The following is a 24,283-nucleotide window of genomic DNA, read 5'->3' as shown; positions in this document are numbered from 1 at the left end:
ACCAGAGGTATCATTGAAATGGGTGGTTAAAACCAAAGCTTTAAAAGATGAGAGTGCCATCCACTGGCCTCTGAAAATGAGGACACTGTTTCATGAAACCTTTCAGCCCTTCACTACTTTTTCAGCCTCAGTAATATATATACTTTTTAGATTTTAAAATGTGTCTGAACAGTGGGTCCTATGCTGCGAAGGAGTCTGACTCTACAGAGAAATCTGTTTTCATAACATATTTTCCTCTCAATTTATTCAGCGTTCATTAATATTCGAGAGGGAGAGAAGCCTGTTTAGCCGACTGCAGAGCCCATGACAGTTCCTCAGCCCACCTCAGCCTCTGTTCTCTGCCCGACTGAGGACGTACTGTTTCCTGTTCCAGACAGAAATAGCATCTGTGGCTAAACCCAAGCTGCTCGCTTTAGAGGATTCCTTCAGAAACCCTTGCTGACGTCACGCACAGGTTTGTCTCTAGCTGGCGTCTCTCTGGCGTCTCTCCCACTCTGTCTTTCTCAAGCGGACCACCAGATGTCTCCCATGACACCTCCTCACTCCCCTCGCCCGAATCTTCAGCTGATATTCCTTGAACCAACGGTTTCATAGGTTGGCGGCAGATTTGCAGTATGCGTTGGCCCAGTCAGCTCCCTCCCTTCACGCCGGCGGTGCAATGGAAATTAGCCACTCTGCCGCGGGTCAGTGACTCATTCTGTTATATAATGAGTGTTGTGTATGTCTGATATGAAGGAGGCTTTCACCCAAACACTGGATCTAAATCTGTCCCAGCCTTCGCCCAGTGCCTTGGGAAGCACTTAGTTAGTCACCTGTGAGCCTGACTGGGGGGCACTGAACTGAACTCTAAATTACGATAGCCTTCCTACCTGCTAATGATCCCAGATATAGGCACCCCTTCATGTCCAAGGGGCTGAAAGCAACATCACCTCTGGGGCCCCTGATTTGTAGAGAGGCAAGCTCTAAATGCCAACTGAAATTACAAACCTTTCCATTGATTCCAAGACAGAAATGGGTCATACTTTCAGCCCTGGTTCTATTTGAAATGCATTTTGTGTCTGCAAAAAGTTGCAGGTCCTGGTTGCCAACATGTCCACAGCTATGTAACAGAAACTAAGGCCCTTTCCCATTTCTCACCCTCAACACTCGCACGTGGTTCTGAGCGCCCTCCACTGTGAAGTGCCAGAAGTGACTGACATCCCTAAGATCTGCGACGCCACTTTAGGACATGATGCTTCGCTCACGTCACGCTTCACTGGCTGCTGTTTTGTTTCCTGTGTATCGAGTGTTGGAGATGTTTAGGAAATGGAAGCTCCGGCTGCAACCTCTTGATCATCTTACTCCGTTTGGTGAACCAGCGAAGGAGAAATGGGCGTAGTCACTTTGCCGTTGTTTTGCAGTGATACAGCTGTTAGAGGCATGTCGACGCTAACTTTAGCCTGGATGCTAGCTGAACGTTGTTTGTTAAGAAGAAATAACAACACACTCATTGATGTTGTGCTGTTAATGTCGGACCCGGTCGGCCTTTTAGGTGACTAACATATGACACAAGGAGAAAGTAAACAAACGGAAAAGTCGTCCTCTGTCCCAGTTGTATATCAGTCATGTTATTCAATCCACACGTTGGTGTCCTGGAAATCTGTCTGTGCTTCATCTTCCCACTTGGGTTAAGTCGGCTCCAGAGCCTCAGTTTGAAGGGATCATTTCAAGTGATAAACGGCGACTGCTCTCGGTCTGAGGAGCATTGGGACACACGACGGGACTCACACGTGAACACGTAGAACCCAGTTTTAGTTCAATTCGCTGATGGATCTTATCGTATTTCCTCCGACTGGAGCGAGAAATTTGGACCTGACTTCAAGTAAATGATTCAAAAGGTCACTGAGCCGCGGAATCTAAAATAAAAAAGTCTTGGATGACAGTAATCTAAGGCAGTGGAGGAAAAACAAATGAATAACACTGAAGAGAAATGAATAATTGTCAGTTGGAGAGCCTGACCCAACTTTATCTCTCAGTCTCTTTTTTGACTCCAAATAGGGATTTAAGCGGTGGCCACCCCGAGGCGTCGCATGGTGATAACCCTGAGTCAGGTCGGCCCCAGTGCGCACGCACCAAGGTGTGCATCCTCGCCGAGGCGCACATGTGTACTTGCACCCTGGATACACAAAGAATAGACCCCCCCTAACAATGGCCATCCATCACTGTCAGCCGGGACGGCAAAGAGCTGTCGGAAACCCCCAGCTTCAGAAGGCCTGGCCCGATTAAACTGGAGCCCAGATGCAGATTGCTTCGGATGGAAGGCATTTCTGCTGAATAAGCCAGAAGTCAGCGCGGCGGCTGTTATCAACTTGCATGTATATGTTGTAGATCACCAGCGCTAGATTGTCTCAATCGTAAAGCGCTCCAGACAGTGAGGTGTCGGCTCTGCGGTTATTGCCTTGGATCTCTGAGGGATTGAAAAGCAGCTCCGTAATGAATCTGTCGGGACCTGCCCAATTCTGCATCCTGCCTTTGGCTCCTGTCCCAAATTTGGACGCAGCACAAGAGCTTTACAGTTGACTGAAAACAAGAGCTAGTGTAGCGAGCAAACACACACACACATATACACACACACACACACTCTTGTACCTCTATCCTTGTGGGGACCTTCCATGGCTATCGCCCTTTCTCCAGCCTCTCCCCCTCAACCTAACCATCCAAAACACATGGCTCACCTGAACCAGGACCAAACTGAAGCCCAGTTAAAATCACCCAGTTATTTGGAACTTTTAACCCTCGAATTTAGGTCCTCACAATCAATGACACCGAGAGGCATGGCCTCTGGATAATAACCAGCATGAAGATAGAAACTGACTGACCAGACGGAAACCAGATTTGAGAGCCTTAAAATTCAACTTGATCAATCACATCGGAACAAAGTGTGTTCTTTTATCCACCATGGATTATGAATAACCTTTTCGGCTAAAACCTCTCGAGCTTCACATGGCAGTTCATTTTCTTTTACTTTAACAAAGGTAAAAATATTTGACAGTTTCCCCGTGGTTAAAGTTTGATCTACCGGCTTCCATCAATCGTCCACACACACACACACACACACACACACACACACACACACACACACACACACACACACACACACACACACACACACACACACACACGCGCGGGCTGGGTCCCAATTATCATCAGATAGATTAGCGGGACCCTCACAAAGCACATAGCTTTCCATTAAAGAACGATGAGCATCACGAGGCTTTTAGAGGCGAGTGGATGCTTCCATCATGGTGGCTGAGTTTAAGAAGCAATAATAAATAGGAGGAAAGTGTCAAAGACTGAGCTTCCTGAAAAAGGTCTCCCCACAGAGCAGAGCCAGCAAACATTTCAAGCCAGCTTTTCCAATTTACTGCCATAATTGGCTGCCTGTGCCCAGAGAAAGTGGCCGTATCTCAGGGTCTCCTCCGCTGCCTGACGGCTTCTAATTAGTGCGGGGAAGGAGTCTGTTCCTTCAATTAGGCGATGGCGCCGGCACAGAAGGGCTGCCCTCTGTTTGTAACGCCGCCACAGAGAAACTGACCTCGTCCCGGAATATAAATATGTCTGAGCATGTGGCGTGTTTATGAGTGCTGTGAATCACAAGAACTGATTCAAACCTCAGGAGGATTCAACTCTGTCTATACAGCTCCACTTAACAGAAGCTTGGTTTTAGGGACCGCAGGAAATGGTTGGCTCCAAAGCTTCATGAGATTTTGAGGAAAACCCCTTAAGCTGAACCTAAATTTAGGACCTTGGACAGCGCCTGGAAAAACTGACTTAAAAAAAATAAAAATAAAAACAGGTTATGTTGATCAAGTGTTCAGCTTCATCCAAAAGAAGATTAACACAAACTGAACAATACTGTCATGAATTAGGAGTGAAAGTGGCCAGTGGCCTTGCTCCACACACCAGAGACCCAGCACTGTAATCTTAAACCAGTTTCATTTTTACACCAACGCAAAACTAAGATCAAATATTGTACAATAATGAAATATACTACTATATATACTTTGTCATTAAATCTGAAAAAATCAATTTTCATGTTATGACAAGAAAATACAATAAAACACTTAAAAATTAGAAATAAAATGTAAATTAGAAAAACTATAAAAATGCTACCAATAACAATTTCTTTATTGAAGTAATTTTATTTTAATATAATTTCTAAAACATACATCTGAAATTGCCTCTGATTTTTTTTTTTTTTTTAAAATGTTGAATTTCTAGCCACTGAAGGTCTTGTGTTAGCACTACTAGAGTGTACTTCTACTTCAGATGCTGTCTAAACACTGCAAATATTACCACAGTACAGATCCTCGATAAAAGTCAGACAAAAAAAGAAAAACAACTTCAACAGCCGCCGGAGGAACACCGTGTTCCTGCAGTACATGCTGCTCCGCACAGACACGGTTACCCTTGACCCCTCTAACAGAAACCTCTGAATTCCACATGATGAACTTGACTGGGACCTGAAGACTGGAACTAAACTAGTTACCTCCACTGTATTCACGGGAGGAGCATGGTTCATGGCGATCCATCATTTCCCTTCATATGTTTAGGGAAGACAAGCCGGATAGAGACAGAAACAGATTATTTTGCCAAAGTTAGTCAGTGAACATATGTTAACACCTGCCAAGGGATTGTGCTACACTTGTTTCGTGAATTTCAAGCTTAACAAAGTTAGGTTTCTGTTTCTTAGGCTTCCAGTGAAGCAGAACAGTCAGGCCCAAACCTCGTCACTCGTCCCAGCGACCTCAATTATTTCATTTCGGGGTCAGAACTTGTGGAGCAATTTTCCAGAACAGAGCTGATGAATGTTTGTCCTCTAACATTATGAAAACACACCTCCCATGTGATTGTTATTGGTGTCGAGTTTCCACTGTAGCCCAACAGAAGCGTGGAGAGAGAGCTCATGTCTCATGGTGGCTCTGAATAAGCCCATGTTAGACCAAATGCTGTGGGATCCACAGATGCATGACCCAAAACTACGGTTGTTCTTTCATAATTGGATCACTGCAAGACAAGTTTCAGTGGTTTTTCAATTGAAGCCCTGTTCTTAGTGTGAAATAACCGCGTCAGACCTTCGTCTACGGGACTTCCTTGCCCTTTGTCTTGGTATATGTGGGACCAAATATGCGCAAGAAGACACACTGAAAAAGGCAGGAAATAATAAACATCAGGCCACATTGAGAAACCACAGCGACGGCACTGTAGTGCAGGTAGAGCCAGAGTTCTGCTCTGATTCGACAGCAGTCATGAAAGCTCATGTTTACAGGACACAACTCGGCGCTGCGGCTTCAGCGTGCGCCCACAGAGTGTGTCCGTACACATTCATTTGATGCGATGTGGTCTTTTACCTGCCACGCTTGGTGAAGCAAGGCAATTGAACACTGGCTGCAACGGTCATTCTGTCGGCGGCTGGAACAGAAATGTCAGCAGCAGACGGCAGAAATACCAGACGCCCTGAGAGCAATTGTCGAACCCCCAATTCACAGAAATACTTGTCTAATCAATCAGCCGTCGGCAGGGGGCGGGGCCTGACTTTGACCTGGTGGAGGGCAAACTCTGAGTCCACCGTAAAATACTAATCTGAGGGCTGAAGTTTTCTATTAAAAACTGGCACAACTGATGGTGAGAAGTCACAACATTCGTACAGAACCACTACAGGATGGTGATGAAGCTTCATGAAACACTTTCCTCAATCTCAGAGCTTAGTAGGTGGCGCTTGTTCAAGTCAAAAGATTTTAGAACAGAGTGTGGTATCTAGTAGCTCTGAACATGAGGACACTGTTTCATGAAGCCTCACCAGCGCGTCACTAGGGTGACTTGTGGGACGACTGTCCATTCTTGCCAGCCAACAGGGCTTGTCTAGCCTGAACTTATGCTTCTCCTCAGGGGTCCCCCGCCAGGTTCATGGGCAGCCGCTGAGAGATGAGCTGAAAGCAGCAGAGTTGTGACAGTGACACAGACCTCACTGAGGCCAGATGCAGCCCAGCTCCACAGGGACCCGTGTGGGGCCTCGTGAGGAAACATGCAGCCCCAGAGAGTGCTGATGAAGCCAGGGATAATTGAACGGCGTAAAGGAAAGCAGCATCAGTGAAGAGAGTTGGCGGGCCAGGCAGCGGGGAGGCGGGGGGTCGAGGGTGGGGGGTGGTGGTAGTTTGGGATGCTCCAGTTACAAATCTATCGTGATAAGACAGCGGCATCAGCATTCCTGATCCTCTGCCTCCACCATCAATCCATCTCAATCCGGCCTCCACTCCATCTCCTACCTGTGTTCCCACTGTGAACCCACACACACACACACACACCTCTCAGTGGTGAACGAGCCTCTATTGATTGGATCTGAGAAGATGTCTGAGGAGGGGAGCAGTGTTCAGGGCACAGGGAATAGACTGCTCTCAGCTCTCAGCTAATAGATATCACAGATTGCCTCGGAGCGTCCGCTCTTGTGTGCGTGAGCTGCAGATTTTGTGGTGCTCGGCAGAGGAGCGGGTCTTTTGGCAGGCACCATCGACTGAAGCGCAGCGTGGCCAAGATGATCGGGCTGATAACAGGTCTGATGTGGCTGAATGAGCCCCGCCGGAGCCCGTGCGCCCGGAAAATACGATTTAGGGAAGAGGTGACGGCGGCCTGTGTGAGGCCTCCTGTCCTCAGTAACCGAGGCAGCGGTTGGGAAAACAAAAACTTGCTTTGTTTGTATGAGGTTTTAAGCAGTACATTTCATTAGGGATGCACCCGACATTCAGAGGCCAAATGTGTTCAGCTGAATAGTGGAAAAAAAGCAGCATTAGTGGTGTGCAATGCAATTAGACACGATGCAGTGCAGCCTGAACCATGATGGAATAAAATGTGTTTTTTAAATACAAAAATGCGCCACGGAAGTGAAGTGAACTCTACCTGACAAAACTCTGGCAACCCACTCCCCCATCCTCAAAGTGCTGGCAACACAATCCTCCACTTCAGCGGTGACGGCACCGGCCGAACAGCAGCGGTTGAACACAATTGGAAATGACTCTCACTTTCTGACCCACCTCTCACATGTTTCCTCTTCATTTGTTGTCCAAGTTGTCAAGTATTTAGTGTGGCTGGTTCCTACATTATCAGCCTGTTATATCATGGGAAATTGTGTAATGATTTTTTCCATTATTATTATTTGAAGAGCAAAATCATAAACATAAAAAATGTCAAATGTCATCTAAACATTGGCCGGCTTTGACACATATGCATGTAAATATGTTCTCAACTATTTATGCATTATTTTTTATAAAAAATGAAAGAAATCCTGACCATATTGGAGATTTGGCATCATTCGGTATTGAACATTTTTTTTAGCTTCAGCCACAAATTCACATTGTCACGTTTGACGTTTCATGCATCCTAAATCCAGAGGTGTCAGAGCCACAGTCTATATTGCACCTTAGAGTCTCAGCATTGGACTCTTCCTGCACTACTGACTCGCCTTCATAATACAAGAAAGACACCTTTCGTCAAGTGCATCCGTTTCTTGGGTCACTGTGAGCATGTGAGCTCTGCGCTGGCAAGAAAACTGTTTCATATTGAAATTGTGACTGAGGTCATGCTCAAGCATGCGAGACTCCGATTGAATCTCACTCCGAGGCCACTCCATGCATTAACAGCCCTGGTGAGCCACCTGCAAGTTCAGCCTTGGCCCCACGAGCCTGGAATTGAGCACCAGTCAAAGAGAATGTTAAGGTGTATCGATGCAGTGAAGTATTCCTGTCTTGGGTTGTGTGAAAGGTGCAGCCGCGAAACGTCCCGCTGCTCCACACACATGAGAAAAGAAATAACGCTCTCAATTATTCAGGCGCTGCACTGCAGACGTGCACACTCCTGACACATCAGCATTTCTTTTCATCCAACAGTGAAGTATGTAGGTCACATGAGCTTGTTGGTATCATCCTGCATTACGGCTGTGATTTATTACTCTGGGACTTGCATGGAGTTGGCTAAATGTGCTATTGTGTGCGTCTCATCATAGGTCCACCGGAGCAGAATGCTCCTGTGCACTTCTGCAGTCAATTACTCAAGGCTTCCTATTTGCTGCCTGCACTCCATATACTGCAGCCCAGCAGTGAGAATATGATGTGGGAGCAGCCGCGGCTGACAGGGATTAATGGGCAGCCGAGCCGCAGAGGCAAGGCGCGAGCGCGCCGCTATTGTGAGAGCAACAACGCCGCTTCTCAGAGAACGCTTCAGTCAGGGGCCACCATTTGTTTGTGCTAACCATGACCTCACTCCAACCATCCAAATATCATACAGCAATTATAGAAAGGATCCTCCATTCTTCTCACAATGGGGACCTTTGAATAAGTTATGGGAGGATTATTTGATGAGACCAAACCATAATGTATAAAAGAGAATAGCATCGACCTCAGAGTACGACCACTTGATGATTTAAAAAGTAGAAATGATGCTGAAGAAGGAGCAGAAGATGAAGCCTGGAACTGGAGCTCTGACATGAGGAAATGTATCATCTGAAATGATCCCAAATCTCTTTCGTCCTCACTTGAAAAACCACTGCCAACCAATCGGAATTCTGAGAAAGAAAATAGTTTTCCGACACAAATGGGCCTGCTGCACATCATGCAGATGATGAATGAACTGGAAACTACAAATGCAGTCTGAGCAGATGAGTGGCGCCAACCGGAAAATACATTTATGCTGAGCATATTTTAAAACATGAGGAGCGATTATAACTGAAGAAATATACCATAACGCTGGTCTGGATTCAGAATTATTAAACATAAATATGGCCTGAAAATGTTGGATCTTCGGGGAGAAATGAAATTAATAATAAAGTCCATTCAGAAAAATTATCTACGTATGAATATGCAGTCATAAAAAAATGTACTTATTGACTCGCTGCACATCATGCAGATGATGTATGAACTGTAAAGCGACTGAAATTCATTTGAACCACAAATGTAGTCTGAGCAGATGAGTGGTGCCATGCAGAAAATACATTTATGCTGAGCTAAAGAAACTTACCTGGATTCGGTATCATTAAAAATAAAAACATAAATTTTAAAAACATAAATATAGCCTGAAATCGTTGTTTTTTTTTTGGATAAAAAGATTCACTCCAATCAGAGAAATGATCAGCCTGTAAATATGCAGTCAAAAAAATTTGTTTTAAATACAAAAATGCACTGTGGAGGTGAAGTGAACTCTCTGAGACGCCTGACTAAACTCTGGCAACCCAACTCCCCATCCTCAAAACTCAAAAAAAAGAAAAATCTGGCAACACAATCCTCCACTTCAGTGGTGACAGCATCGACTCGGCGGAGGCCAAACAGCAGCGGTTCAGCACTAGTGGAAATGACTTTCACTTTCTGACGCACGTCTCACACGTTTCCTCTTCTTATGTTGTCCAAGTTGTCAAGTATTTAGTGCGGCCGGTTCTGACCATCGTCTTGGTGACGCTTCAGAGCAACGTATGATTCAAAGTCTGCGTGAAGCGTTGAAGTTTTCTGTTCTTTTCAAGCGTTGGAGAGCGAGAACAGGAGTTCGCAATGAGTGTTCAACCAAACTATATATAACTACATTATCAGCCTATTATATCATGGGAAATCGTGTTGTGATGTTTGAAATTATTATTATTTGAAGAGCCAAATCTGAAACATAATAAAATGTCAAAAATATTAAATCATCTGACACACGTATGAATAATGTATGAATCAGCATTACTCGGTATTTCACATATCTGAAGAAACGTACCATAACAGTGCTCTGGATTAAAAATCCTGAAACATAAAAAGATTAATTATTATCTTTTTTGGGAGAAAAAGATTCACACCAATCAGAGAAACGGCCTGTAAATATGCAGTCATAAATGCTAGCCACATATTGACTTGTAATATCAGGAATACAATAATAAATCATTCATAAGTCACCATGCAGGGCTTTATGAGGCCCCGCTCTCAGGCTCCAATTCAATCCCCCTTTCCTTCTTATGTAATTATGCGGCTGCTGAAACTTCTTCTGGAAATTCGCTCCATGATATTTGCAAATCAATAACAACGTGCGCACGTGGCCCCTCCAGTGGATGTTGCCGCTAAATCTTTCTGACATTTTTATGAAGCGCAGCCGCGCATCAGTCGCCGTGGCCCTCAAATTGAATATTGATTCTAATGATCTCTTCTTTGGGGCCTCAACAGTTTTAATGTTAATAACAGCGAGAGGAATGCAGCGCATTCTCAATTTCCAGCAAACTTTCCACACAGCCCCGGGGAAATCCAGCCCTAATGTGATAGATGTGTGGAGTCCCTCGTTCATGAAAGCAATTCTGGCTCCCTTTTTTTCCAGCGTGTTGAATATTTTAGTCAATGTAATCCAGTCTCGCAGGGTCAGAAGTCGACTCCATGCCGGAGCTGCAATCTCAATTAAATTTGAACTCTTCAAATGAAGTGTTCCGCTGTATGGAGGATTGGAATTAGTGAGCAAAGAGAAGCGGAGCCTCTCCTGACAACGACAGCCTAATATTACTCAATTAACACTGCTCCACTGCCAGAGCCCCGGAGTCGCTGAGCACACCCCGACGTCAGGCCACGTCTCCGCCTTTCATTATTTTGCTAAATTGAAGAGTAAGTCTCTCAGTCTCAGGCAGAGCCCAAGCCTGGCTTCCATGGTGTTTGCTTCAAACACTAGTTTTGCAACTTTTAGTCATAAAAACTGATAATTTCGATAAAGCTGTCTTTGTTTCTTTATCATTTTCAGACCTGAACAACTAAATCTGAAGTTCAGGCAGATGACACACCCCTCACCCTGTCAATAAACCTCTGCTTGAAGAGGATTTAAAGGTGAAATACGCTTGAAGGCACTGCCCCACTAATGGCTGGATGGAAAAATGGAAATGAGAAATGAAAATGATGCTAATTTTAGACTGGATATCAGATCTTATCATCTTACGTTTATTAAAACCTCTTCCACTGAAGAAGCTGATCACATGGAGGGTGAAGCATGAGCTCATTATTTATATTTTACTGCTGAAGTCAGCAAGCTGGGAACCTGGAATCCAAAACTATGGCTGTGTCCCATTTCTCACCCTAACCATGGGTAGTGCACGTCACATGTCGTGTAGTGTGTCCCAATCCTCCTCAGAGCAAGTTCACCACTTGAAATGATCCCTTCAAACCGAGGGAGCTCCAGAGCTGACTTGAAACCAAGTGGGAATATGAAGTGTGGGTAGATTTCCAGGATACCAAAGTAAAGTTCTCCGTTGGTTCAAGTGAGATGATCACCGCTGATGCAAGAGGTTGCAAAAACGTTGGAGCTGCAGTTCCAAAACACTGGAAACAAAACACAGTGCGGCCGTCAGTGACACACTGTCTTTACACCTGACGTCATGAAGTGTTCAAGTCCCAATTCTGAGGGATGTCAATCACTTCACTTGGTCGTCGCAGGGCACTTCATAGTGGAGGGCGCTCAGAACCAATTGCTAGTGTTAGGGGGAGACATGGGACACAGCCTAAGTGCTGTGATTTGTGAGTTCCCAGGTGCGAAAAAAGAGGAGGTGGCGCATGTGTGTTTCAGCTTAACAAACTGCCAACTACTAACTAACTAACAGGGGAAACAGTGGACAGCAAATAAGTGAGATTTCACTCGCTCCTCCCAAACTCCTTCAGGATGAGGCTTTCCTGGCAGGTTTAGCTGGGAGGAGGCCCCGGGTCAGACCCAGGGGACGGTGAAGATAGGGTCTCAGTACATTTGAATCTTAGCTTGGATCAGAGCTCCAGCAACACGTCCCACATGCACGGAAATCACAATAAGTTGAAAAATTCCTACCAATGACTGACCCCAAATCCTGCCTGTGACATCCACCGTCCAATGGCAAATCCCTGAACTCACAGTCAAGCCAACTCTGCTGCGGCAGCAGTGGCTTTACCATTGATACTCTGGATCTTCCCTCTCCACTCTGACAGTGTCCCGAGCCTCGCTGCCGCACTTCCCACACGGAGCAGCTGTCACCACGTCAACAATTCCGGCTTCATTCTCATTCTTGCCCATCTTTTCTCCTGTCATCCCGCCCCCCAACTCTGCTGTCATTTCCCATCCTTCCACCTCCATCCCTCCTGCAGTAACCTCCATGTTCCTGTCATTTCTTATCATCCGCCCTCCCCCCAACACTCTCTCTTCCCGCTCTCAAGTTGGTCCGGCCGAATGTGAAGTAAATGATCCGAAAGGGATGGATGGGAATCTGCAGTCATTTCCGCCCTGAAACCAATCTGAAACTCGGAGGAAGACTTTCCCTTGGACTGTACATCTGACATGTCCTTCGTCTCACCCGGAAAGGACTTTCACTCCAACTTTGTTGCGTCTCCTCAAAATTGCTTTCAACTCTTTGACCTTTTTATGGTTCTATGTTTCCAGTGAACTTGAAAGAAGCATTTTGGCCCGATGAAGCAGCTTCAAAGAAGCTACAGCAAGCGGTCGGCCATGCCCCGTATATTGTTTGTTTGGTGCTTTCTACTTCCCTCTATTCGCCATTTCAATTATGGCAATCTGGACATTTAGGATTCACAATCCTTCACACCCGAATCGCAACCCTTGGCGGCAATATGATGCCACACGTACTGTGGGAAGGGCGGGGCCAAAGAAGACTCAAGCGATAGATGGAATTGATGGAAAAGTTGTGGTGTTTGGATTAAATTGCAGCACCTCGCAGGACTCACTGGGATTGGTTGGAACTGTGTTAATAGGGACGATCGCATCAGCGCCACCTCCTGGTGCAGGAACACTGGTGTGTTCAAATGTCAAAGGAACTGCTGCGAGTGCAGAGCTGTGATTCTGTGAGTCCACAGACGATGAATAATTCCCTGACATTTACATGCATAAAAGATACGTTTTTGGATTTGGAAACGCTCGCATCACCCATGAGAAGCTCTTCACGTCCGCTCCCAGGGGAAATACCTGCAAAACGCTTGCCTTCTTTGAGCCATAAAGCAGCTCAGCGCCACAAACACTCCTCTTCCTCCGAGCCACTCAGGAAGAGGGCCAGTCAGCAGAAAGTCGACAGACACTGCGGCGGATGATGAGATGCAGTTTTGCACAACTTAAGTGTTGTATAAGTTCAGCAGCACTTCTCCCCTCTGATCTCACCAGACGCAACGTCTAAAATGGGTTTTGAGCTGATACCAAACACCATTAATCACAGAGTCAACTTTAAAATCTAACTGCATCACACTTACACTTTAAAATCAGAGTAAAGACACGGAACTGTAAAAATGCTTTGTTTATCACAGATAAACTTCAGTCTCGTTAAACTGAAACAGCTAATGATATGACATCGTGACCACTCACTCCTTTGTTTCCATCTTTGCATTTACTTTTCCTCTGTTTCCTGCTTTAACTCCCTAACAGCAGCTCCCTTACTTCCCCACTTTTCTCAGTGATGTTTTGTGACTGGCTTCTCGTTTCTCAGGAGCACGGCACGGTGAAGATGGTGACTGGCGAACACTCCCTGAGGTCTGGAGCTGCTGGCCAGTTCTGCTGTCGAACTGCTGACTCGGACTTCCTGGCTTTCTGCTGAGTGGGAGGCAGCGCACCCACAGCCCCGAATCTGATCTCTTCTGATCAATCCCCAAATGTTGAAGAGCAGGAGTGAGTCTTTGTGTTTAACCCTGGACTTTCTGGGATCAGAGCTACGTCACTGATATGTTGAATCGATCTACTCTGCCGCTGACAGTGTTGAGAGAGATGTGTTGTTGATTCTAATCTAGTAAATATCACCATCATCGTGGTAAGTGTTATGACTACCATTGTTGTCACATTTTCTTTATTGCTATTTACACGTCAGTCCCACAGCAGCTGGAGCTGATGCTGTCACGCTCCATGACAGTCCGCTGAGCAGAGCAGACGTCAGCTCTACAGCCAGCTGCTGATGGACGCCGCGTCGCCCGCTATTACAGCAGCAAACACAGCTTTATAATCTAGAAGAAAAGAAATGCCTGGCCTCACCTCCATCTGAAAACAAACAGACTAACTAAATAAAAACTTGGGCATCTTCCTTTATAAGGTACATTTAGAACTGATATTCAGTAATAAAAAAGTTAACTCAGCTTTTGCTATAATGACAGCCTAATAAAAATGGGTTTTAAGTCGCAAATGTTTCGGCAAACAATAAACAAAGCTGGCAGACTTTTTAAAAATCCGAGGGTAGATGGATTTTATTCATCCTGACTCTCTTCCACTCACTCTGGCTCTGTGGTCAGCACACATCAGCAGTGTTTATTTTCTGTTCCGTGCTGTGTGTCTGTTAATTGGAGTCATTGGGAACAGAATCCCCTCCGTCAGCGAAAGTGTTACTCAGCAGTATCGGCGGCGTGAACTGTGACCGTTAACATCATCATGTCTGTTCTGACACGTAGGCTTTTTCCCCGCACAGATCTTAGTCAGCAGCCTCCCTGCAGAGGCTGCAGCTTCCCCAACATGTCGCCTCTCTGCTGGCTGAGACGCTTCCAGTGTTTCACACGACTGAAGGCTGGAGCTCCCGCTCAGCTAAACTGTTACAAGCATCAAAGGAATCAACTGAATAAAGGTATGAGTCAAGTTGTCGCTGCTGCCTGGTACGATCAGTGTGTGCTAGAGCAGCTGACTGCATTCATGAATGACATTTCTTCTCCATCTCCCCAGGATGCACTTGATCAAGTGTTGCTCTCACTTTCTTTCTATAGCTCAATAAAGTTTGCAATAGTGGAAAATTCCTGAGACAAAAACCATGACGATGAATTGACAAAATATCAGTGTAACATTGTTGTGTAGTCGGAGCAGTAAGAAGTGAATAACAGATCAATTATTCATCACGTTGTGTGTGTGTTTTAGTAGAAAAATACAAATAAGTAAAAATAAGAGATTGTTTTCAATCATAATTTCAAGTAAATGGACAAGACTCCACCTGACCTTGTCCAAATGTTTTGGACACAAAGGACAACACGGAGCCTTGATCTTAACTTGTGGAGCTGCACTGACCTCGTACCTTCAATGAACAATTGTGAAACACGTGTCCCAGCGAAGCCCAGAGCAGAAAGAACAACATGTTTTCCAAGTGAAAACTTGCACGGCTTCTCCTCCAGGCAGCGGTGAACTTACCCACAGATACATCATCATGGTGACGGTCCGGCTGAGTGCGAGCAGCGCGGAGAGAGCGAGTCTTTCAACAGTTCGGGTCGAGCGATGGATCCCCTGCCTAATGTGCAACCATCACCTCAGTCCTCTCTGATGGTTCAAATGTTCATCTCCTCCGGCTCAGCTGTGAGGTCCACACAGCCGCGGCTCACTCGAGGTGCATTTCAGCAGCAACAGCAGCCTCTGCACTCGAAAGAGCTCGTAATGACTGAATGTCCTGGATGCTGCAGGATGCTGAGCGCGATGGAGCAAGACACAAGGTACCAGCAGACACACACACTTGAGGGGAATTACATTGACTCACTTTGTGTCTCATTGGATCTGCTATCTAATGCAACTGGCGTTTAAGACACAATAGTTCCCTCCTAAATCTGACCACAGACGTGTGACATGAACTGCTCTCTGTGAACAAAAACACATTGTCCTTTCCTATGCAATCATCATAACTATATTAGTTTAAGCATAACTAGCTGAGCTATAAGAAGTCTGGGGGCTTCAGTGATTCTGTTTAGTTCAACTAAATAGAATTACATGAATGTGCGAAAAAAATTTCAAAATAATGGGTGAAAATATCTCAAAATATGTGTTGACATTATGCAAACAGATGGAGATATATATATATATATATATATATATATATATATATATATATATATATATATATATAATATCAAATATCAAATATTCAGTTTCCCTTGTTCTTCTGGAGACAAATGAGGACCTTGTTGTCTGCAGTCTGAGCAACTTGGGGTTCTGTCCATCACATTTTCGGCTCATGATTTTGGATCAGGCGCTCACATGTGAGGACATGCGCAGACAAATATTAAAACTACAAATTCAAAACGTCAAATTGAATTTCTCATGGTGCTGAAGGAATCAGTGGAGAAGATTCCTGAGTCACAGGTAAATCTTGGATCCAGGGCAAGTGAGGGGGCGAAATATTTCACCCGGGACAGAGGAAGGCAAATTGCTCCATGTAAATGATTGACGCCATTCAGTAGGAGTTGAGGTTCAAAAGTGCGGACAATAAAAGGGATCAGTTTTAATTCTGAGGCAGCTCAGTGTTGGGTGGGGTTTATAGAGCTACACTGATGCAGCGGACGGAATTGAGGTGGCATGGCTGGAGGCCATCGACCGAGCACAGAGACAGAGAGAGTTGAAACACTCCGCTGGTCCCTCTGAACAGAAAGGGATTTGTGAGGAGCATAATGGGGTTTTACGGTTGAATCTGGACTTAACCTGAAGCCATTGCACTTTGAGCAAGAGCGGAGGGCGATTTGCTCTGTTGACCTGTGACGCTCTCAAAAAAGACCTTCTTAGATAACGTCATACCAAGCAAGTACACTACAGTCCAGTGCAACGTTAGGGCTGTCGTGACGTTCACGTTTTAATCTCAATTAATCGCACTGAAGCTGAGTTAACCCGCGATTAATGGCAAATGAATCCAACATTGTACCTGTTCTAAATGCAACTTGAAGGAAGCTGTTCTCAACAGCAGAGGGGCCAAATAATGTTTCCTCACGCAAACAACAAGCCAACAGAACAGACACTGTCCAGAACGTTCTTTGCTAACAGAACAACATTGGCCACATTCTTGGCCACGTTCCTTCATTTAGAACAGTTACAGAATGTGATTCATTTGCCATTAATCGCGAGTTAACTCAGCTTTTGTGCCATTAATTGAGATTAAAAATACTGACCGCCCTAATATTTGCGTGTAGTTCAACTCCACTACCAAGATTAACTTGCTAGATTCCCTGTTAGAGTTGGGATTAAAGCATAAGTGAACTGAGATCAGCTTCCCCAAACTTTTACCAATATTTTACTAGATAATCCAAGCAACTATGTGTTTCGTGTATGTGTATATATACTGATATTATAATTATCATGATATTATTATTCCATTATTCCAAAACATCTAGCACATATAACCTTTGTTTTCTTTTCAAATGGCACTAATGGCTTCATATGTACAGTCTCAGTTGGCAGTGCTCGATGGTGGGATAGTGAGTGTATCCTTTCATCGAATCTCATTGTGTAGTCCTTACCGCACACAGATTTTCGAGCAAGCAGCAGATTTGTAAACAAAATCTAACCGTAAATATGAGCAGTTCAAGTTCAAGATTTGATTAATGAAGAAAGGAGTCTGCAATAGCGCCCCCTATACGGCGCACTTGATACAGAAAGGTCACGTACAATTGAACAGAAAAGAACACTTTTTCAAGAGTGTTTGCACAGGAAACAAAGGGTTTAGTGAGTTGTTCTTATAATGATAGTAATGGATGGAAAGAGGAGCAACAGTGATGCTACTTTTACTGAACTTACATATCGTTGTCATCTGGGTTCGTCGCCCACTCAACATCACAATAGTTCCTGAAAAGCTCAACAGATCATGACCGTCCATCCACTCACTTTCACAGTTGGCTTGGGTCCATGTCTTTCAAACTACCGGCTTCATTTCACACGACGTGTAAAAGTTTCAACCGTGATGGAAAAGCTTGGAAAGTGTGATTAAAAAATGCCCCAAAGGCCTCATAACTCAGTAGAGAGAAGTCCAGATCCAATCTGCAAGTGTAATCTATTTGCTTCTCATTTCCCCATTATCCTGAAGGAAATACTTGTTCATTTCTTTATGGCTATGGACAATTAAAAAGAAATGAAATCTGCTGGTAGCTGTGCGTTGAGGGGATTGCAATAAGACGCCACGGCATGAATAATAACACTCCTGCCAGAAGTTTATTTTTAGTCCCAAAATGTAGCCACAGTTTAATGAGAAGCATGTTGGGTGACATCAAAGACAACATCGCTGCACTTTCCGAGGCATTTGGGGAGATTTTTCTATCGGAAATAGATTATGTAAATAAATAAAACCGACAGGACTTTTGCTTTGCACAGCAATATTAAATGAGCGCGAGCATCCAAATCCCCACGAGACAAGAGGATGGCAAAGAGGTGAGATCTCTGACTCATTAAGTGCGGATATGAGCGGGCTCTACTCAATCTACAAGATTTATAATGAGGCCGCCGGCTCGCCCGGGTCTCTTGTCAAGTCGGTAATGAGACCCAAACACACTCATCATACAGATGCTTCAGACATACACGTCCAATCAAAGCGTGGCTTCATGAGCGTCTTGCTCCTGCAACAGCACATGTGCCTGTGCAGACAACAGTAGGACAGAGTGGAGCAGTAATCCATCACGCTCTCACCCGCTCCCCCCCCACCGCCGTCCCCCGGTCTCCGCCCTAATTGATCAGGGTGAGTCCACTCAAAGCAAAGGTCTCTGAGTGGCGGATACCAAACAAGTCAACAATCCCCTACCGTCATTAACAAGGGAAACGGTGTTAGGGCTGACCTACATCCCAAAGTGCTCCGACACTGCACATGCTGCGTCTCTTGGATGAGAAAACCTCGCGCCGCAATAAGAGCAAGACTCGGCGCAGAACAGTCAAAAAGTTGAGAGCCGTGACTGTCGACTGGTGGGCGGCGACCCAGAAGAGGCCTGTCGCCCAGCTAAGTGAATGATATTATATGCAGCCGGTTCAATCTGTCGAACATATTAGTGATGCCAGGTGAAACAGAGGGAGAGACCAGGCAGGTCTGGTGAGATATGCTTGTCAAAGAAGGAAGAACAGCTTGACTACATCACGCGGCTGGTGAAAACATGAAGCCAAACTAGATGACGCTGAATAGTGCATGAGCATCACGGAATACTGTGGTTAATGCAAAATAACAAGGCAATAAATCCAAACCAAAAAAGCATGCTTAACTTTTTGTGTGAGTTTGATATGATATTAAGAATTTTGCTCGCTCATCCATCTGTCTGTCTAGAACAACTGCATTTCTTAAATCAAATTTGTTGCTTGTCAGTTAAAAATGTTCCTGGATTTGTTCTGTCGCTGTCGATGAGCTGATGAAGCTTCGTGGAGCAGCATTTTCAGTGCTCAGTCAGTAGCAGTTTAAATATGGGGAAAACGAGTCGATCAAACACTAAAGAGAAAACAATGCCATCTAGTGGGCGCAGAAGAGCGCACGCTGCTTCATGATGCTTCTACTGCTGAACACAAGCCGCAGCTTTTATCCAACTAAATACTTGTGGCATTGTGTCAAAAAAACTGAGCACGCAGTTTGAGATTTTAAGTGGTATGAAGACAACAAGCAGACTTATCTTGAAAATGTCGAATGAGCAGCAGCGGCCGAACGTCCCAGAACCACACATGAATTGCTATGACTTTTAGTGTGCTGTGGAAAGACTTTATAGCTCCTCAACTGCAGCGTTCAAGTATTTATAAGTTCAAGTAGTTATATCTGGTTCTGGGACGTTCAGCGGATGCTGCTGTTGTTCACTGTTTTGGGGCACTTGAATGCAACAGTTTTCCCTCCTGGTTACGTTGCGGGTTGCCGTTGGAGACCCAAAGGCCAATCTTTCTCCGAGCGCTGTGATTTGTTGCCTTTTTGGCACAAATGTAACACTGTGCCTGGAGTTGAGGGCGTGTAAAAAGAAAATCGAATGCGCCATAAATACTGAGCATCACAGAAAAAGTTCTCAGTACAAGGTGCAGGAGACTGGTCCTCAGTTGAAGGTCACCCAGGAAACACAGGCAAATCATGGTGCTAACTCGCTCTTCAGCAGGCAACAGGCAATGGCAGAACTCTCATCAATGAGCCCATGAACAAAGCACAGCTCAGGGAAAGTAAATACAGATCCAGGACAGAGAGGAGTGGACTTACCCTTAGCTGATCTGATTCACAGCTCATTAGTTGTTCGTTTCTACAAGAGAAGCAGAAGAATAGGAAACATTTAGTCTTATCCAGTCATATTCCACAGCAAACAACCCTGAGGGTGTGCAGTGCAGTAAATACAGGTGGTAAAACAAAACTGCTGAGGTAGTTTTTGGCTTCCGTGACCCATTAACAGCGCATCATGTGACTAATATTGTATCAGTATTTCTGCCGATATATATCGGGATACTCGATTGTAGGATATTGTATCAATATTTCTGCCGATATATCACAATTCTTGATTGTGTGTTGTGTTTATTTCTCTCCAGAAGGATCAGACTGAATGAATATTGCCAGACTGACACAGTTCTCTCCGTCCAGAGAGAGATTCCTCTCCGGCAGCAACAACAGCTGGCTGCCGCTGAGCAGGTGTCGATCCATCACCGCTGCTGTAGCCAATCATTTCTACATTCCAAGCTCAGCTTTGGGGAATAACTCCAGACTGAAGGTAATCAAAAGGCCGGCGAGGGTCGGCACGGGTCCCCCAAGCTAGCGTTTTAATGACATATCAAAGGTGCAGGCCTGTGAAGCGTCTCTGTTGGATTCAGTCCTGAGCTCCGGCAGCAGTCACCCTCTGAAGCCTGGACTCTTCCTCGGTGAGTATAATACACTCACAGGGAAATGAAAGTCATTTTTCTTGTCTCCTGGTCACAGCCAACTCTAGGAGCATGTGACATGATGCTACTACAGCTAAGAATATACCAGGAGAATTTAGGACTTAAGGAATTAAGTGTGATCTCTTCAAAAATAAATAAATACAGTTATGTAAAGTATTTATTCCTTTTTGCCATATTTGAAAACATTTACTATATATATATATATATATATATATATATATATATATATACATTTTTTTGGCAGCGCTGCAAAAACATGTCCTCAGGCTATTGATTAGCAGAAGCAGCACCGATGCTTGTGCTCACTGTGTAAGGGAAACCATAACCACCAGCTCTGCTATCGTTTATGAAGAAAGAATCAATGCGGCGATGCTGGACTGCACCTGATGGCGTTGATGAGCCACCAGAGACGCAGCCTTGTTTTGTCTGTTCCTCATCTCATCTCCAAAAGTCATGAATGCGCAACGAAAATCTTGGCTGGGAAAATAAGAGCGATGAAAGCAAGCTTGGCTTTGAACGTGCTGAATAAGCAGGAAACGCTTTTCCCCCCGGTGGGAAGCGAAACATCCACCGCTGCAGTCCAGCCACAGCAGCCGGAACGATGCGGTGAACGGAAGTGGGCGATGAATAAGGCCAGACCCTCGCCGGTGGCTCTTTATTCCCCATCTCCACCAGTGGCAGAAGGATTCTCTGAGTAAAACCCAAAACGACGTGCAGTTGTCTGATCCACAGGATCAGAGGACAGTTACAGTTGGTCTGTGACACATTATCAAGCCCATGAATTTCACTATAGCATCTGTTCCCTCGCAAACTTGAACTCTACCTGTTGGACCATTATCTCCTCACCATGAGTGATGACTGAGAACAAGTTCTCCTGTGCAGCGCTGTAAGGGGTCTGAGTCATCAGAAGGCATGTGTAGGGGCATTTCAGAGGCCACGGGCTCACGTCAGGAAAAAAAAGGCACCATAGCGATTTCCTCTCTATTATCATCATCTTTTGCCATTGTTTTTAGTTGCATTATTCATTGTTCATGGTAGGTCAGAGGAGGCGTTCGCCAGCAGCTGAGCATGGAGAAGTGGGAGGGGCTGTGGCGAGGGCTTTGGAGTGCCGCAGTGCAGGTCAGTCAGTAACATTTTTCTTAAGAATTTTGGAATTTCAGAGGCCACTAGATGGCACTCTTAATATTTGGACTTGAACAACCATTTCAACAGTGATTTGTTGGAGAGTGCCATAATTCACTAGGTGGCGCTCTCCACTCTAAATGTTTGGATTTCAACAACCATTGCGGTGACACCTCTCTCCATTTTTTGAAACCAAGAGCGCCACCTACTGCAGTGAGGATACTGTTTCTTGAAGCCTGATCAGCCCATCACTGCTGACACCGACTGGGAATCCATGGATTTCTTTCACACAAGCAACCTATGGCAGGGACTCACTCAGACTCGCATGTTAAAGCCGTGTCATGTCGTCCTAAAGACGGCTTAATCTTCCTGACTCAAGCTGACGAACAAACCTTACGGAAACTTTAGTTTTCTATTACGGTGTCAACGGCCAGAAAAATGGCTTGCAAAACTCTGGCACAAAAAAGAACCCAAAAATTGCCTGCAGAATCTAAAACAGAAGCGAAGAAGCTGTGCGTAAACAAGAACGAGAACCTTGGATTAGCTCCACTTCCAAAGCTCCTGCATCCCCCTTTCCACTCGCCACTTGCCCCTCAGCCCAAAGCTCCCGCATCCCCCTCGTCCCTTGCCCCTCGCACCTCCCCCATTGCACCTCGAACCTCAGTGCTCGCTCCTCATCCCTCGCCCCAAAGCTCCTGCTTCTCCCTCGCCCCTCGCTCCTCGCCCCAAAGCTCCTGCATCCCCCTTGCCCTTTGCAACTCGCCCCTCGCTGCTCGCCCATCACTCCTCACTCCTCCCCCAAAGCTCCTGCATCCCCTTTGCCTTCGCCCCTCACTCCTTGCACCAAAACTCCTGCATCGCCCTCGCCCTCACTGCTTCTCCTCGCCCCGCGTCTCTCACTCCTCACCCCTTGGCTTTCGCCCTTCTCCCTTCACTGCTTGCCCCTCGCCCCACGCCCCCATCGCCCTCTTCGCCCCTCGCTGCTTCTCCTCGCCCCTCGCCCCTTGCCTCTCGCCGATCGCCTCTTTCCTCTCTCTGCCTTTCACTCGGGGCCAAGAAAATAGGAGCATACTTTATTGTGACAGGCAGAGCAGCCAAATACCAATGGAGAATACATCAGCTAGGCAATTATTGGATTAGCTCAGGCTGATATCATTACTGCCAAACATTCAGTCCAATCATTGATTGCGTTTTTCAATTTACTTCACCATTAATGTGAGTGGCCTGACTGAACAATCTTCTGATGAGTGCGCAGCTCGCCGTCCCGCCCCTCGGCTTCCTGTCAGAAGCACCAGTCTAGGATTGGACTCCAAGCGCAGCAATGCTGGAAGGGTTTGCCAGCCACAAGCAAAGACACATCACCACATGGGCATCTGGGTTTGGGAAAGGTTGAGAAAGAAAGAGCACCGTTCATCTTGAGGGGACGACACCAGCTGCAGTATGTTTTTCGAACCTCTACAGTGGCGAAGTTTATTCAAGCCCTTTGCTCTGTTATACTATTACAGCAGTGAATTCACCTCACCCTTCGCTCACCATGATCATTTGTAACTCTAATGTGACGATTTTCTTCCTTCATCCTTGCAGATATTTGCTCAGCTCAATGTCTATCTCACCAGGCTGTGGCAAAGTGAGCTCTTCTTCTGAAGCCTTGATGCTTAGATGCATCAAGAATGTAAGAAGAATCAGGAAAAGAACCAGGCCGGATTCAAACCACATTTTTTTGTTGGACTACATGTGTTAAAGTTGATTTTTATTTCTGTGACAACAATAATATTTTTAGTAATGCTTGCCCTTTCTTATGGCTTGAGCTCCAGATGCCCAAAATTGCAGGTTGCCAAGTGTGTTTTTGTCAGAGAGTGTGCACAGCGTTATTGAGCCTCCTGTGTTGCTGCCACGCCACTACAGGTTGCCATGTAGGGTGAGTAGTGATGAGCTGATGAGGCTTCATGAAACAGTGTCCTCATTTTCAGAGCTCAGTCAGGCGGTCCTGTTTGTCTAAAAATGATGGGAGGTGTCACTGAAATGATTGTTGAAATCCAAAGATTTAGAGCGGAGAGTGCAACCTGACCCCTCTGAAGATGAGAACGCTGTTTCACGAAACCTCACCAGCACATCCAGGGAGCGCAAATCCTTTTTTATCTTACAGACTGCGACCGTATATTTGCAACGTTTAGGCCAGATGGAAAGGGGGGGATAATTTCGATTATTTTTTTCTGTTCTGACATGTTTCTGAGCAGAGCTGTGGTGGCCTGCTATATGATCGACCAACACAGACAAGAGGACTCTATGGATTTCAACTAGAATCAAGCTGTGGTTGAAATATTATACTAGTGTTTGTGGCTGGCTTTGCTGGAAGCTGAAGCGACGTTCAAGGGGAACCGCAGCTGATGTCATCACTTTCGAAAAGTGATGTCAGTCAGTCGGTAAAGGGAAGCATCCCACCCAAAACCTTGTGCGGGTGCGACTGACTCTGTCTCCGGTTGGAAAGGGTCTCCAGCACGAGCTTTTCTGAACCAAGCCCCATCCTGGGTCACATGTTCGTGTATCAGTCCCCACGTTTGCTTGGGAGGGTATTTAAACTGTT

The 24,283-nt window shown here is 45.5% G+C and overlaps 1 protein-coding gene across 3 annotated transcripts in view; it reads right to left on the bottom strand.

Annotated features, from left to right (window-relative positions):
* Nucleotides 1–24,283, bottom strand: part of rbfox1 (RNA binding fox-1 homolog 1) — a 170,491-nt gene that overhangs the window by 82,131 nt on the left and 64,077 nt on the right. For 2 of the 3 annotated variants that reach the window (XM_053851827.1, XM_053851828.1), the window contains one exon: nt 19,910–19,949. In XM_053851827.1, the coding sequence (XP_053707802.1) occupies nt 19,910–19,936 (27 nt within the window). In that variant the 5' untranslated portion in view covers nt 19,937–19,949. Of the gene's footprint in view, nt 1–15,144; nt 15,491–19,909; nt 19,950–24,283 lie in introns of those variants that run through there. The other variant, XM_053851829.1, reaches the window with a different exon arrangement.

Source organism: Synchiropus splendidus, chromosome 19, assembly GCF_027744825.2.
Source record: "Synchiropus splendidus isolate RoL2022-P1 chromosome 19, RoL_Sspl_1.0, whole genome shotgun sequence".
Lineage (NCBI taxonomy): Eukaryota > Metazoa > Chordata > Actinopteri > Syngnathiformes > Callionymidae > Synchiropus > Synchiropus splendidus.
The sequence above is the reverse complement of the archived record's forward strand: the minus strand, read 5'-3'. Positions and strand labels throughout refer to the sequence as shown.